The sequence below is a fragment of the Protopterus annectens genome, chromosome 10.part0 (genome assembly GCF_019279795.1).
Source record: "Protopterus annectens isolate FY-2018-M chromosome 10.part0, PAN1.0, whole genome shotgun sequence".
Classification (NCBI taxonomy): Eukaryota; Metazoa; Chordata; order Ceratodontiformes; family Protopteridae; genus Protopterus; species Protopterus annectens.
The window spans coordinates 882,133,506-882,151,197 of record NC_056744.1 but is presented as its reverse complement, the minus strand read 5'-3'; the positions used below and the strand labels follow the sequence as shown (position 1 = coordinate 882,151,197).

At 42.7% G+C, this 17,692-nt stretch overlaps 1 protein-coding gene across 1 annotated transcript in view; it reads right to left on the bottom strand.

Annotated features, from left to right (window-relative positions):
- Positions 1-934: 934 nt before the first annotated feature.
- LOC122814220 (cytoskeletal protein Sojo-like) overlaps positions 935-17,692 on the bottom strand; it is a 668,023-nt gene continuing 651,265 nt past the window's right edge. Inside the window, exon 7 of the mRNA XM_044086820.1 lies at positions 935-1,058. Within this exon, the coding sequence (XP_043942755.1) occupies positions 935-1,058 (124 nt within the window). The remainder of the gene's footprint in view (positions 1,059-17,692) is intronic.

Below are 17,692 nucleotides of genomic sequence, written 5' to 3'. Positions count from 1 at the left end.
TGGTAAAAAATATATATGTAACCAAAGACTCTTGCAGTTCTGTGCAGTTAGTTTTTGTATGTACTGTTTTTATTGAAACTGCTTTGGTTTACCCGGACTTAATTGGATAATTAATTAACTAAGATCATTGTTCATAAAATGGGTCAGCTGGGTATTCAAAGCCTATATAAGTGTTTTAATACATTTCTTTGTTTGTCTGAAGAAGTGCATGTATTTATATGCATGAAAGCGCTTACAGTAAAAGGCTACATTTGTTTTACTTCGGCTAGCGTGATTTACTGTACTTGTGCTGTAAATGTACAGCTTCAGTGACAGAAAGAGGCTAAATGCATATAATGGCTTTAGATAAACGCATGCAACACAACACTCTAACCAAAAGATGCTGTGTATGTTAATATAGAAGACAACCACAAAATCTGAAGTAAATGGGTACCAGTAGCTACCTATAACTGTCTGATGATGCCATGTTATCTGTATATGAACTGAACTAATAGGCTCTAGGTTATGACTAACTGAATTTCAGTTTGGAAATTACCTGTATACAATCAAATGGATGGTACCTCTCCTTGACGTGTAATAAGGTAACATCCTAATGCAACAAAAATCTGAAATAAATCCCCAGCAAAAATAAAGCCCTAGGTAAAGTGGGGAACAAGCTCAACACTATCAATGTACAGGGGGGGCTTTATCCCCTGCACCCCTTGCTCAATACAACATACACTGAGGTCAAGCATCTTTGGGGCAAGTCATATATTTTTGCTGTAAACACATGCTGCTTTACAGCTTTTCAACAGAAAACACACGCATACAAACATTTCACTTTAACAGATAAGAGACGATCTAAAAAGCGTAGGTTTTAGATTCATGTTTTAATTTAACTTTCTTCACTTGGGTGCCTTCAGATAACCCACTTTAAAAAACTTAGCAATACAATCTACTCAGCTTTACATTTACAACTTACCAGTCTTACTTGCTTTGCAGTTTTCTGCTTATGTTGTCTAAATGCCACAGTCAGTTTTTCAGCATTAAGTAAAGCTTCATTTCTTTGATATTCAGTTCTGTAATATACATATACAAGTATGACAATTATTTCCTAAAAGATCCACAGGCTAAATACGGAGATAATGCATATACAAAGAACATAGTTAAATCCACAAAATACAGAGGGATTTGGTTCATTCAGGATGATCCCATTCAGTCTGAAGCCAGTAAGACAAAGCCACACACAAGTCAAATGTCAATGCCAAGTATTTACATTACTGCCGTTTGGACTATGGGAGACATTAAATGGTAACGTATACACTCAAAGAATAGTGCTTGATAAAATGCATGGAAATTGATAACGTGCTCAATGACAGCACCATAACAGTGATGTTAATATGCACCAAGAAGGCAGATGACATGAAAGGGAGAAAAAACAGCTCCAAGTTATACCAGAGCTGTCACACGAAAATGCATTACGACACAGGAGCAAAGATGCATTACCAGGAAAAAGGCCACTTCAGGTCTGTGGAACTGAATTTCTTTAGCTACTATAATGGTCCTTAAACTTGTACATTAAATAACCTGCATAGTTTAGTGTAAAACCATCATGAATCTAGTACAGAAAGAGTGCAAAGATAAAATTTGTTTGGAATGATCACAACAAAGTGGACAAAACTACATTGCATTTACCAAAAATGCATAGCATCAAAATGATGGTGTAACTTCACTGTTAACCTTAAATATTAAAAAAATTAAAGACCCCAATTGCTTTGAAGGTTTGCACAGAAAGATGGGTACAGTCTGAGGCAATATTCTTGCATATTCCACAGTAGATCTACTTCTGTCACTGACAACTAGTGTGAAACAATAAAAAAACAGTTTACATCTCACTTTCCTTTACCAATTGAAAATCTACAAATAAAATCTTCTTGAGAAAACTCTGTACTTTAAAACTCATCAGTAGGTCATTCTAGAATAGTTTTCAGTTAAGTTTCTAACAAGCAAATGATGCTACACTGATTTTGTACTTATGAACCTATTGTGTTTTTAGACAAATATCAAACTACTATGTTGATACAAACGGTGTCATTTTGCTTTCGCTATCTCCTTAGCCATTTCTGTTGCTACAACCAACATACAAAAGCAAGCTTCAGCCGTCTGCAAATTCCACAATCTGCTGAACCATTCTATGAATAAAAACAGGGTCAAAGGTTGCAATCCTCACATGAAATAAATGGTACTGAAACACTGCAGGTGGTATAAAAGAATAAATACTTTTCTTGTGCTCTGAAAAAAGGAACCAACTATTGCTTGTTTCTCAAGTTACAACTGCAACCATAATTTACCTTACCAGGAAAATATGTGGAACTTCAGACTTTGCTTTTAACAAAAATGAACCACTGCCTGAATTTTAGCCATCAATCTTAAATCTTTCTGAATTATTATTCTGCTGTATAACAACTGCATCAAGAGCAATGTATCATATCAATACTAATACTGTTCATTATTGGCAATACCTCTAAAACTAAAGTTTTGCAATTAACAAGTATACAATGACTATGAATAATGGATTCTGACACTAAGGCCACATGACTGTCACTTGGGATTAACTCAAAAGCAACCATTTCCATCCAATTTTCCTAAGCAAACAGGTGTTAAGGTGCAGTTTAAAATATACATAAATAACATTAATTACCCTTTTAGTCTTGAGTCAAGAATAACTCTTCAGACTGTGCAAAACATTTTCTTTTTATTTAAGTCCACAGACATCAGCCTTGGGAGACTACCTTCACGGTTTAAAAATCAGTTTCACCAAGTAGCAAAAGTACACAGTTTTTTATTTCCTTTTCTTATCAGTATCATGCATGCAGAATAGTGTGTGTGTGTGGTCTTTCGGCTTTTCCCGGTTAGGGGTCGCCACAGCGGAACTCTGGTCCGCTAATGATTGGCAGTAGATTTTCACGAACGCCGAGGTGCCAGCTTGACGTTCAACCTTCGACGAAGGCATGCCCATTTATGCATGTCTTTCGAATGCCCACTCGACCGCGGGGAGGACATGCAGACTCCACACAGAAGGCACTCCCAGCACTCCGCACTCAAGCCGAGAATCGAACGGGAGAACCTCTTGCTGTGAGGTTCTCTCCAGACCCTCGTGCTTCTCACTTAGTGCTGCATGTGAATACAATCATATTTTTACTAACAATGTTTTAGAAAAACATAAGCCACCTGGCCTGGCAATAGGCCTTGTTTTTTGACCTTGTATATTTCAGTACCAGTAATACTCTAACTCCCCAACATTCCTAGTAAGTACCCATCCCAGCCTAGGAAGGTCCGAGCTTACATAAAACAAAATCTTTTGCATCGTGTTCTCGCCTACTTTCAGAAACCAGTCTTTGAAACACCCCTTAACCCCTTTAGCACTTTCTTTACCTTCAGTCATCTAATACACTTGCAGTTTGATATTAGAATGCAGTTGTGGAACACACAGAACTACAATAAGTATTTGTGGTTTGTATAACTATGCTTCTATATTACATATCATTTTTAGCATGAACAAATATTAAATAATTCATCATATTTGTGAAGAAATTGGAAGTTAATATGCATTTTGTGTAGAATAACCATGAGACATGCATTTTTCTTTAACACAGGTTAGCTCTATGCAAGGACCCAGTCTTCTGTCCTACTGAAATTTCTCCCACACTTATTTTGTTGAAGTTCAGATATTCTCCAAATCACTGCCTCAATTGCGGCAGTCCTACAGGAGCCCAAACCAAAATGTGGGCTGTGACTCAACCACCTCACTGTATTACATGGATATAAGGTATTATACTTGTGAATCTTTAACGAGTCTCTGCATGGTAATCTACTGCTGAAATCTACCATGAGTCTCAAGAAGACCTCCAGACTGATGGAGGTCTGAGTTTATCCAGGGCCCTGTAACCAGCTTGAAATGGAATTGGGACAGGAGTGATGAAAGGTTACAAACTGCCCTAACATGTCACAGAAGTATAGTTGCTTGCTACACCTCTTTGAAGTCTTAGACTCTCTCACATGGCAAAATGCCATCTTTGAGATCTACACAAGACATAAGAGACAATAAAGGAATAAGTACTGGGATGCTTACTGAGTTGATTTAGCCACACAGCTGATAGCTTACAAAGGGCAACTGCCTTCTTAGTACTGAAGGGGCAGACAAAGCAGATAGGTAGTCTTGATGGCATCCTGAATAAACGTCACCATGACAGAGAGCCCAGGGTTCCTTCTGGCATTTCTGGGAGCAATGGACAAGCCTCAAAGCTGTCACTCACAGGCCTGTTACTTTCTCCAAAGAAGGAGAAATTTGGAGAGAGAAGTGAAGTGGTGGTGTACTCATTCTTGTCAGACTCAGAGACAATGGTCTTTGGATCCTCTGGATTATAAAGGAACCTGGGACACAAGAAAATACTATATGAATCTAAGTGTGTCACAGAGTAGCACTAGCTATGGGGGGGGGGGGGCAGTACCAGTGCTTAATCACACACTTGTCAAACACAGTGACTTCTGGGAAGACAACATTAACAGCCTTAGCATCAGCTTAAGCCTAAACTCTCTAATCAGTTTAGTGTCTAGTCTTTGAGGGGTAAGCCCTGATGTGGGAAAACCTGCTGAACCACTGTCATCCAGCCAATCGTTCAGAGGCACAGCAGTAACAACAATAACAACAAAAAAAAAATGGAAAACACCCCACAGGATTGAAGTGGAGGGCACATCTTCCTAAATCCCTTCATTCTCAACCAAAGCTGAGGAATCATTCAGGCTTCAACTCTTGCTAAGTGAAGAACAGCTTACCTCCAAGTAGGTTTGGGTGCCTGTTAAACTTCCCTCTAGAAGGCTTCTGAAAACTTGCCCCTGTGGTGATGTTCCAGATAATGCTTATAGCTGCAAACTGGAACCTCCCACTTGTCTTCATGCTAAGAGCTGTTCATCACGGACAGCTTCTTGGCTGTAAAGTAGGCCAAGCCAACGACTTTTACTTCCTATGTCAATAATCAAATCAGCAACAACTTCTGAAAGTTAAGGCAGTTGTTAGTAATGAGCTTGCCCCCAAATCAGTAAAGGCACTGCCAGAATACGTTTTAGATGCTAGCATAAGCAGGCAGCCTGCAAGTGCAAGCAATTAAATTTTGAGAGTTCTGACCATTATTTGCAAAGGAAAATGAAAAACTGAAAGGTACAGCATGCAGTTGAGTGAAAAATAAAGTTTGAAATTACGGGAAGTGAATAAGAGATAGTAACCTCCATAGCACCCTGAATACTTAAATACATTTAATAGAACAGTGCGCAATTTACTTTTACTTAAAGGTAGCCAGTGCACTTTTTCTTAAGGGCTAAAAGTTATTTTCAGGAAGTATACAAGCTACTTTCATATAAGGGAGGGGAACAGAGATAAGAAAAGAACAGACAGCAATCAGTGAGAATCAGAATGCAGGCTGTAACATGGTCTTTAATATAAGTAACCTTAATTTTAGATTAGGTTATGCCTGTGGCTTTAGCTGTCAATTTAGGGGAAATTGTTCCTATCGGGACGTTTAAACTTAATTTGTTATAACATATATAGCTTTGTGTGTTTGTTCTAAGTTAACAAGGGATGGGGTGTTCTGGAAATGCATTTATTTATTTTAAGGGTTTTCATTAAAGCAAAACGTCTTGAAAAATAAGACATACGTTCAAATGGAGATGAGAAGAAAACTGTATAAAAGATCAGCCTGCAATACATTAGTGTGTGTATTGTATACTGAAAACTGGAAATACACATCCAATCAACTGTCAAATGTAATAAGTGAGAACAATGACTTTTTAAAAAAATGGCTGCTCTGTCTATAGATTCTTGGACTGTAAATGGCCGTACTGGTACAAACAAAAATGAAAAAGTATTAAATTATATTAAGAAATGCAGAGTGCAAATAGCAATGTGGCAGGAGACACAATCGGAAAGAAATCCGCGTGAGAATTTAACGAAAAGGATTTGGGGGTGGCCATTTCAAATACGAGGAACAAATGAAAAGGTGGGTAATAACACTGATTGCCAGAGGGGATCCAAAACTGAGAAGAGGAAAAAAAAAACAATAATGATAGAAAGCCATTCATCTAGATACAGGAATACTTGGATCCCCTGTAGCTTGCAATAAGCTATCACAGCTGCCATTATTTTGGTAAACACCTGGGGGCTTGGTGAGACTGAATGGCAGCGCTCTGAAGCGATAGTGATTTGCTCCCATCCAGAAATAGAGGCATCTCCTGGACTGCCTCTGGATCTTGACATAATAAGCATCCTGGAGATCGACACAGCACATAGTACACTTGTGTACACCTGCCATAAATGTAGCTGTTAGAGTGTATTCACTGTTGCAGTTATCACTCTTGGGTTATCTTACCAGGACTAGCCCTCAGTCAGCCCAAATACCAGAGGCTTAGTATTCCTGCATCAGTTGCTGTCGCTCCAGGACTGACGTCAGGTCGTCAGTGGTATAAAATCAGGCAGCCGACGCCATTACATCAGTTTTTCTTGCCCTGTCTGGAGACCCCAAATAGGGAGCTAGGTTATGGTGGAAGAAATTACAGTTGTGCACACTTACCATAAATGTAGATGTTCGAGTGTATTCACTGCTGCAGTCATTACATTTGGGTAATCTGCTGGCAGGTTGCCCTCAGTCAGCCTGATTAACAAAGTCTTGGGTCCTGCGTCGGTTGCTGTCCCTTCTTCCATGACGTCAGGTCGTCAGGGGTATAAAACATGCAGCCGACACCATTACATCAGTTTTTCTTGCCCCAGATGTCAGGTGCCCCCCAAATGGGGAGCGCAAAAAAAAAAAAAATATATATATATATATATATATATATATATATATATATATATATATACATATATATACATATATATATATACATATATATGTGTGTATATAATATAAGACACAAAACATATACCTTCAAACAAAAGCAAATACACCAAAAAGGCTTTTAAAGATAGTAACAGAAATGAGAGGTATAGTTAGAGAAAAACAGGGGGGGTGGAGGGAGGGTAACCAGGACTGCAACAGTGAATACACTCGAACATCTACATTTATAGTAAGTGTACACAACTGTACTATGTTCTTTGTGTTTCACTGATGCAGTCATTACATTTGGGTAGAATCCGAAAGCTATGGTTGGGAAGATGGATTTATACAGCATTAGGAGCAGCTATAAGGCCCTGCAGGACAGCAGTGGCAAAGCCAGCTCTGGATTTAGAGAACAGATGTAAATTGTAATGTTTGGTGAACGTATGAACTGAGCTCCAGGTAGCAGCTTCTAGAATGTCTCTGGGAGGAACCCTTCTGAGAAAGGCTGCAGAAGTAGATGCAGCCCTGGTGGAATGAGATCTGATCCCCATGGGGACAGGTTTACCATGGTGCATATAGAAAAGAATACAATGGCTTATCCAGTTGGAAACAGTCTGCTTTGAAATAGCCTCTCTCTCTGCCCCTGCAGCAAATGCCACCAATAACTGTTCAGATTTTCCGAGAGATTTTGTCCTGTGTAAGTAGAATCTTAGTTGTCTGTGTACATCCAATGAATGCAGAATCCACTCCCCCTTGTTCTGCGGATTTGGGAAGAAAGTTGGCAGATGAATGGTGTGATTGAGAGCCACACTAGGTACCACCTTAGGCATAAAGGATGGATTGGTCCTAAGAGCCATCCCGTCCGGGTAAATAATAATGAAAGGCTCCACTGCAATAAGAGCCTGTAGTTCTGAAATCCTTCTAGCTGAAGTGACTGCTAAAAGAAAAGCTGTTTTCCAAGAGAGAGAAATTTTAGGTCCGCAGTAGCAGCTGGCTCAAAAGGAGGTAGAGTGACTTTTTCCAAAACAAAACTGAGGTCCCATGCAGGAGTTGGAGCTCTCCTGGGAGGTCTTAAATGTTTGGCCGCTCTGAGATACTGCTTTAGCAGAGGATGAGAAAAGAGGGGAGGCTCTGTGTTGTAATGAGATGAAAATGGCAGAGGCATGGATTTTTATGGAAGAAAAAGATAGGCCCTTGTGAAGCATCAGCATTGCAGAATCTGAGGAATAGTGTGCATTGTTGTGCTTATTTCCTTGTGCTTGGTTCGAGGCACAGAAACTTTTCCATTTGTCAGCATACGATTTTCTAGTGCTAGGTCTTCTAGCCTCCAAAATGACATCTATCACAGGTTTATTGAGGGATGTAAAGGGTGAAATGAGTTGATTAGCCACGCTGCAAGGTTCAAAGTTTGGAGCTGAGTGTGCAGAATTTGATAGTTCTGCTGAGACAGTAGGTAAGGTGCCTAAGGAAGGTACCACGGAGGAAGGTGCAACACCTTGCACAGGAGCGGGTACCAGTGTTGGCGAGGCCAGTCTGGAGCAATCAGAATAATTTTTGGTTTGTCCTGTCTTTTAGTAGGACTTTGGAGAGTAGAGGCAGAGGGGGAAAGGCATAGACTGATAGGTTTTTCCAGCTGAAGGATAGAGCATCCACTTTACAAGCTTTTTTGTGATGAATTCTTGTGCAGAATTTGTCCAACTGAGAGTTTTGGGGTGAGGCAAAAAGATCTATGTCTGGACTCCCCCATTTGTGTGTCAACATGCTGAAAATTCGTGGTTCCAGTTTCCATTCGTATGGGTCCATAAGGTTTCTGCTTAGTTCGTCTGCCAGAGTATTTAGCTTTCCTGGCAGGAATTGAGCTTGTAGATGTATTTGATAAGTCAAGGTTGTGTTCCATGCTGTCATGGCTAAGTCTGCAAACGGGGTAGGAATGTGTACCCCCCTGCTTGTTTATGTACCACATGACTGCAGTGTTGTCTGTCTTTATCACTAGTTGTCCTGGATGAATGTAGTCCATGAAGGCTGGCAGAGCATTTTGTACAGCTAGCATCTCTTTTTTGATTGATATGTGGGTGCACTTGATTTGGGCTCCATTTGCCCTGAATGCATCTCCCTACCAGATGGGCCCCCCAAGCATAATCTGATGCGTCTATAGTCAGGGTTTGGGCAGCAGGGGGTGGAATGGATGACAGTCCCTTGTTTTGGTGGCAGGCCTCTGCCCACCATAGGAACTCTAGTTGCAGGCAAGGTATGATAGGAATGACTGTTTCCAGGCTGTGACAAGGTTGACTCCATAAGCTTTTTAGGTACCACTGAAGTTTCCTCATATGCAGTCTTGCATATTGAATTTGAAGAATGCAGGAGGCCATGAACCCCAAGGCCTCCAGAATTTGTCTTGCAGATAAGCTGGGTTTTTGTGACCACCTGTTTGAAATAAGTCATTAATTGAATTTGCTTTGCTAGCATAAGGTAAGTCATCTGGGCAGTTGCATTCAAGCTTGCACCCAGGAATGTAATTTTTTGAGAGGGTACCAGTCGTGATTTATTTTCGTTTATGGTGTACCCTACACAAGTTAGATCCCTTTTTACAAAAGCCAGATGTTTTAGAAGAGTGTCCTTGTTTTCTGCCTGAATTAGACAATCATCCAGGTATGGATAAATCTGAATATTTATTTGCCTGCAAAATGCAATTACTGGTGCCAGGCATTTTGTGAAGACCCTGGATGCAGTAGATAAGCCAAAGGGCAGTGCAGAGAACTGATAATGCAAGTAGCCTGCTTTGAAGCGGTGGTATCTTCTGCAAGATTCCTTGATTGGGATATGCAGATAAGCCTCAAGTCTAGAGTTACCAACCAGGCACTTTTGCCTAACATAGGAAGTACCCGTTGAAGAGTCAGCATCTTGAATTTTGGAATGGCCAGAAATGTATTTAGAATGGATAAGTCCAGAATTGGACCCCATGATTTGTCTTTTCTGGGTACCAGGAAATGTCTTGAATAGAAACCTTGTCCCTTTTCCTTTTCTGGTACTGGTTGAATAGCCCCCATATTCATGAGGGACATAACTTGTTTCTGGGACACTGCCCGCTGATTTGGAGGCAGATCTGGCCATCCGTTTGGGATTGGTAACGTGTGGAAATGAAATCTGTATCCCTGAGATTTTCTAAAACCCATCTGTCCTGGGTAATCAGATGCCAGTTTCGTGCATGAAGTGCCAGTTTTCCCCCCAAAGGGACGGCCAAAAGACAAGTGCTTGGTGATTCCAGTGGAAAGTCATTGAGACTGTTTACCGTAGGGAGGTGCCTTGTTGCTTCCAGATTTGGAGGTGGAGGCAACCCATTGCTTTGATCTAAAAGTTCCTTGTGACTGAAACCTGGAGCCTTTAGAATGTCTGGGTTTGACCTGAGCGTCTCTAGTGGGTACTGGAAAGGACCAGTTCTTAGTAGGCCAGTGCCTACTAAACCTGGATGGCTGCACTTGTAAGAAATCTTTCACAGTTTGTATAGATTTAGCTTTATCTTCCATCTTTTTCAAAACTTCTTCAACCTTATTACCAAAGAGACTGCCCTGTTGAAAAGGAGCATCCAACAATTTTGCTTTAACATGTTCAGGCAGACTTTGCTCCTTGAGCCAAGCATGCAGTCTCATCAGAGATCCAGTTACAGCAGCCCTGCAAGAGGCCTCCAAGGAATCAAAACCACACTGCTAAGTATGTTTTCCAACTTGTTCAGCTGAATGTAATAAATCCTGCAACTCTATTTTCCACACAGTCAGAAATCAACATAATTTTCTGTTTAAGTAAACCCATGACATGCTGTTGATATTTAAGCATATGAAGGTGACAGTTTAAAGCCCTGATTGTCAAGGTTGCAGACGTGTAAACCTTCTTACCCCACCTATCCAGCGCCCTGGAATCTTTGTCAGAAGGGGTATGATTTTTAGCAGTAGAGGCCTTAACGCCCTTGGGACCCGGGAAATGGTTTCAGGGTCAGCAGTAGGGTTTTTGAAAAAGAATTTGTGGGAGTCAGGAACCCTGTAGTATCCGTCTGGCTTACTAGGAGCCAGAGGCAGGGAATCAGGAGTCATACTGGATTCTGAGAAAACATCATCAACAATGTCTAGAAAAGGAGGTATAGCCAAAGGCCTATGCTGAGGAAGAAGAAGAAAAGTCTCTTTTTAGATTCAGAGAAATCCTGACTCTCCCAGTGGAAGTGTTCCCTTAAGGTATGTAAAGTTTATCCAAAAGAGAAATCCTCAAGAGGAGAAGCAGAAGGAATGGAGTCTTCTGCATCAGAGTCCTTATAAGTGGGTATAGATAAATCCAGATCAGAAGAGGAATCAGAAGAAATAGAAACCTGATCTGAAGATTTAGTCAGTGCCTTGCCTAAGCCTCTTAGCAGAAGGGGGATGGGTACCACTGATCAAGGTAAATAAATCTTCAGCCATTTTGATAATTTGTTTTTTAGGCATTTGGGGCCTGTACACATTGCCAAGCGTCATTTTTTTAGCCGCAGAAGCAGTTTTTGGCCTTAGTTTTGCAGAGGGCATCGGTTTAATATACAAATCTTTAGGCTTGAAAACACCCTCAGAAGCCGGTGCCTGCTCAGCGGCTCTGGACCCATCTAAGGTAGAGACATCCGCAGGTTCAATACTTAAAGAATCGCACGGCATACCGAACTCCGAATGGGTCTCAGTAGAGGCCTGCAAATCAAAAGTAGTGGGCATCAGGGGCTGCGAAAGCGCTTAACTGAGTACCAACGACTGGCTTAGGAGAAGCATCGTTGTCGGTTTTGGACCTTGACGGTTTGTCTCTGTTTCTTTGCATTTTTTTAGGTATTCCGGTAGTCAGATTGCTAACTGACGACATTTCTGGATAGTTAAATCTTGAACCAAAATATTTAGAAGTAAAAATATACAGACGTTTAATCGTGCGTTGATTAAATTTAGCACAAAACCGACAGGAAGGCACGTTGTGGTCAGGGCCTCAGCAAGGAATACAGTACAAATGAAAATCCTTATGAGGTATTTGCTTCCCACAAGTAATGCAATTATTAACTTTTACTGACATTGGTAAGGAGGAAGAAGTAGTTTCCCCAATGGGGTACTTAGCTTTTAGTTGAAGACTTTGGTTCTGAAACTCGAAAACGAAAATTTCAGGAGTCGGCCGACCGGCACTTGTGAACTGCTTCTGCTTCAGGCACCGCACAGCAAGAAAGACTGATGTAATGGTGTCGGCTGCATGTTTTACACCAGACGACCTAACTTCATGGAAGAAGGGACACCAACTGACGCAGGACCCAAGACTTTGTTAATCAGGCCGACTGAGGGAAACCTGCCAACAGATTACCCAAATGTAATGACTGCAACAGTGAGACACGAAGAACATCACCACCAGTAGAAAGTAAATACCAAGAATTCCCTGTAAGGAGAGAAGAGAGAGAGAGAGCGAGAGACAAGGGGGATGGAGGGTGGGAAACCAGGACTGCAACAATGAATACACTTCTAACATCTACATTTATGGTAAGTGTACACAATTGTATTATGTTCTTTGTGTTTCACTGCTGCAGTCATCACACGTGGGTTGATTCCCAAAGCTGAACAAAAGGGTGGAGGCAGTCAAGACGACTGGGGGCTGGTCAGGATGCCCTGCAAGACTGCTGTGGCAAAGTCTGTCCTGGATTTGGAGAAGATGGGCAGAAGGTAATGCTTGGTGAAGGTATGAACAGATGTCCACGCTGCAGCCTCAGGATGTCCCTGGTGGGGACCCCTCTGAGAAAAGTTGCAGAGGTGGAGGTTGCCCTGGTGGAATGCATCCTGACCCCCTTTGGGGGTGGTTTCCCATGCTGTTTGTAGCAGAAATGGATGCAGTGTGCTATCCATTTGGAGACTGTTTGTTTGGATATGGCTTTGCCCTCTTGCCCCTGCTACGAAGCTGACTAGCAATTGGTCAGTTTTTCTAAAGGATTTAGCCCGGGCTGTGCACATCTAGAGAGTGCAGAATCTTTTTCCAATTGTTTTGTGGATTAGGGAAAAAGGTGGGCAAATGAACAGATTGGTTGAGAGCCACACTGGACACCACTTTAGGCATGAAGGATGGATTAGTCCAGAGGGAGACCCTGTCAGCATGGAAAATGATGAAGAGCTCTACAGTCATGAGTGCTTGTAGCTCTGAAACTCTTCTAGCTGAAGCAATGGCCAGAAGCAAGGCTGTTTTCCAAGAGAGGAATTTTAACTCTGCTGAAGCTGGAGGCTCTAAGGAGGGTAGGGTGAGCTTTTCCAACACAAAGTTAAGGTTCCAAGCTGGGGTAGGAGCTCTTCTGGGTGGCCTTAAGTTGTTAGCCCCTCTTAGGAACTGTTTGATGAGAGGGGGTGTGAGAAGAGAGGTGGCTCTGTGCTGTAATGAGCAGAGATGACAGAGGCATGAATTTTAATAGAATAGAAGGACAGACCCCTGTGTAGTAGGTCTGCTAGGTAATCCAGGATGAGAGGTAGGGTAGGCTGTGCTGTTTCGGCTCCCTTAGCCTAGATCCAGGTGCAAAACATTTTCCACTTGTCAGCATAGGATTTTCTAGTCCTGGGTGTCTGACCTCATGTATAACATCCAGGACTTGTTTGTTTAGGCTGACAGCTTGAGGAAAAGTCAGGGAATAAGCCAGGCTGCCAGGTTCAAAGTCTGCAATTGTGTATGCATGAATTCTCCATTCTTCTGGGTCAGGAGAGTTGGGATCTGAGGTAGGTGCCATGGTGACAAGCTGCGCAGCAGTGGGTATCAGTGCTTGCGTGGCCAAGTCTGGGGCAATCAAGATTGCCCTTGGTTTTTCCTCCCTTATTTTGAGTAGTATCCTTGAAATGAGTGGTGCAGGGGGAAATGCATAAATAGAGAGGTTTACCCATTGGAAGGATAGAGCATCCACTTTCCAGGCCTTGGTGTGAGGTTCCCTGGTGCAAATTTTGCTGAGCTGATGATTGGAGTGTGAGGCAAAGAGGTCCACCTTCGGGTGCCCCATTTCTGGGTTACAAGGTTGACGGTTCTGTGGTCTGGTTGCCACTCATGTGGGTCTAGCAGTTTTCTGCTTAAATTGTCTGCCAGAGAGTTTAGGAAGCCTGGCAGGAATTGTGCTAGCAGGTATATTTACATGGCTGAGGCAGTGTGCCAAAGGGTCATGGCAAGCCTGCAGAGAGGATAAGAGTGAGTCCCTCCCTGCTTGTTAATATACCACATCACTGTGGTGTAGTTTGTTTTGATCACTAGAGGCCCCAAGGAGTGTATGGGTCTGAAAGCTGTCAGGGCATGCTGAACAGCTAGCATCTCTTTGGTTGATGTGCAGATGCATTTGATTTGGGCTCCAATGGCCCTGAATGCACCTGCCCGTCCAGGTGTGCACCCCAGGCATAGTCTGATACGTTTGTGGTGAGGGTCTGGGAGGCATGCGGTTGTGAGAAGGGAAGTCCCTTGTTGTGGTTGCATGCTGCTGCCCACCAAAGAAAATCTTTCCTTGGAGTATCATAGGTAAGATGGTTTCCAGGTTTTGAGAGCGTTGACATCAAAGGCTTTTTAGGTACCATTGTAGTTTCCTCATATGCAGTCTGGCATATGGAATGAGTAGAATGCAGGAGGCCATGAACCCTAGAGCTTGCAGGATTTTCCTGCGGATAACTGGGTTCTGGTGGCTAGTTGAGGGAAGTAGCCTGTCAGGTAGGCTTGTTTTTCCTGGAGTAAGGAATGCCATCTGGGATGCTGTGTCCAGATTTGCTCCAAGGAATACAATTTTTTGTGTGTGGACTAGTTCTGATTCTTTTCGTTGACAGTATATCCCAAGGAGGTCAGTAGGTCCTTTACAAAGGTCAGGTGTTGTAACAACTTTTCCTGTCTGCCTGAATCAGGCAATTGTCTAAATAGGGATAAATCTGAATATTTCTTTGTCTGCATAAAGCAATGGCTGGAGCCAAGCATTTTGTGAAAACTCTAGGAGCATTGGATAAGCCAAAGAGAAGTGCAGAGAACTGAAGGTGCATAGATCCTGCACTGAAACAGATATTTCGTGCAAGATTCCCTGATTGGGATGTGTAGGTAGGCCTCTTTTAGGTCTAGGGTCGCTAACCAAGCATCCTTGGAAAGCATAGGAAGAAGCTGCTGGAGGGTGAGCATTTTGAATTTTGGTATCACCAGAAAGGTGTTCAGAACAGATAGATCAAGGATTGGGTGCCAGGTGCCCTCTTTTCTGGGTACCAGGAAGGGTCTGGAATAGAAACCTTGTCCTTTCTGGTCTGCAGGAACATGTTGTATTGCCCTCATGGAGAGCAGGGAAAGGACTTGCTTTTTGGCCTCTGCCCACTGTTTTGGAGGAAGATCTGGGAACCGTTTTGGGGTTGGCAGGGTATGGAAATAAAATTTGTATCCACGGGACACTATGTTGAAGACCCATCAGTCACTGGTAACAGAGGCCCAGTTGTTTGCATGGATGGAGAATTTTCCTCCTAGGGGCACAAGCAGGTGGGCAGAGGTAAGGGGTGGAGGTGTAAAGTCATTGCGAGTTCCTTACCATAAGAAGGTGGCTTAGCACTTCCTGTTTTTGAAGAGGAGGAACGCCATTGCTTAAATCACTGCAGGGGGCCGGGAAGGACCAGTGCTTGGAGGGGCAATGCCTACTGAACCTGGGAGGCTGGACCTGTAACAAGTCTGTCTGCATAGATTTAGCTTTTTCTTCCATCTTTTTTTAAGACCTCTTCTGCCTTGGTGCCAAACAAATCGCCTTTGTTCAATGGTGCGTCCAATAACTTTGGTTTGACATGGTCTGGCAGGGTCTCTTCCTTAAGCCAAGCATGCCTTCTAAGGACAGAACCAGTGGCTGTTGCCCTGCAAGATGCTTCTAGGGCATCAAAGCCACACTGCAAGGTGAGCTTAGTAACTTGGCTTGCAGAATGCATAAGCTCTTGTAATTCTTTATTTTCTGCACAAACAGGAAAGGAAGATCTTTTTGTTTGAGGAGTTCCATAGTATGCTGTTGATATTTCACAATGTGGACTTCACAATTTAGTGCTCTAATGGCAAAAGTTGCAGAGGTGTATACTTTTTTAGCCCATCTGTCTAAATCTCAGGAATCCCTGTCTGAGGGGGTGGGATTCTTAGCTGAGGTTGCTTTAATTCCTTTAGGTCCTTGAGAGATGACCTCTGGGTCAGCAGTAGGAATTTTGAAAAGGAATTTGAGAGTGTCAGGGATTGAAGGCGAATTGCCGAGGTACCAGGACGGATGAATAAGATGGATTAAAGCTGCTTCTCTTTGTCTCACCTTCTGACTGCTTATTTCTATGGTGTATTTTTTGACTCTGTAGTACCTATCAGGTTTCCTGGGAGCAGGAGGAAAGGTGTCCGGAGTCGAACTGTTTTCCATAAAAACATCATCCACAATATCCAGGGCAAGAGGAATGGCTAAAGGTCTGTGCTGTGATAAATCTAAAAATTCCCCGAGTCTCTTTTTTGACTGAGGATAGTCCTGACATTCCCATTGGAAATGCTCCCTTAAAGTATGTAGGGTTTCACCAAAAGAAAAAAACTCGGGAGAAGAGGCAGAAGGAATGGATTCCTCTGCATCAGAATCCTCATAAGCAGAGAGGGGTTGCATTATCTTCATATTCAGAAACCTCACAGTCAGACTCCTGTTCAGATAAAATTACTGGGGACAAGTCTCTTACTCTTGGAAGGGGTAGCCTGGCTTCCCCTAATAAGCATAATAAAGTATTCCACCATTTTACGCATTTGAGACTGAGGCATGGAAGCAAGTGCCTGAGCTTGGGTTGTTGTTTTTTTAGGCATAGTTCGTACCCTAGGCCTTAGAAACTCTGTAGTTTTAGAAAGAACTGGAGACGCGAAAGAAGTCGTTGGTTTGTGTTGAGCATCGGTAGTGAGAAGAACTTCCTCAGAAGCCAGTGCCTGCGGAGCGGCTCCGGACCCATCCATGGTAGAGACATCCGCAGGATCCTTAATTGAAAAAGAGTCTCGAGGCATACCAGACTCCAAACAAGGGTCTTGGTAACGGCCTGCGAGTCCACAGAAGCGGGCATCAGGGGCTACAAAAGTGCCTCACTGAGGACCGGAGAACTGACTACTAGCTTACTGGAAGCGTCGTCGGCAGTTTTGGACCCATGCGATCTGTCTCTGTCTTTATCCTTACTTTTTTTGGAAGAAATCAGATGGCTTACCAAAACCATATCAGAATACAAGGAAGGAGCATGAAAATATTTAGCTATAATAAGAGCTCGACGACGTATACTTCTGGTGATGAACAAAGCACAAAAGCAACAGCGAGGGATGTCATGATCTGGGCCTAAACAGGTCACGCAGTAAGAATGGAAGTCTCGGTGTGGTATTTGCTTTCCACAGGCAAGACAATTGTTAACTTTTTCTGACATCGGTTAGAGCAAGAAAAAAGGATCCCCAATGGGTTACTTAGCTTTAGAAGACTTCAACTTCAATTCGGAAATGAAAACTCAGGTAGCGGCCAACCGGCACTCGTGCGAACTGCTTCTGCTTCGGGCTCCTAGGCAATTAAGACTGATGCAATGGCATCGGCTGCCTGATTTTATACCACTGACGACCTGACGTCAATCCTGGAGCGACAGCAACTAACGCAGAAACACAAAGCCTCTGGTATTCGGGTCGACTGAGGGCTATCCCTGGCAGGATAACTCAAGTGTAATGACTACAAAGTACAGTTGTGTACACTTACCATAAATGTAGCTGTTCGAGTGTATTCACTGTTGCAGTCATTACATTTGGGTAATCTGCTGGCAGGTTGCCCTCAGTCAGCCTGATTAAGTCTTGGGTCCTGCATCGGATGCTGTCCC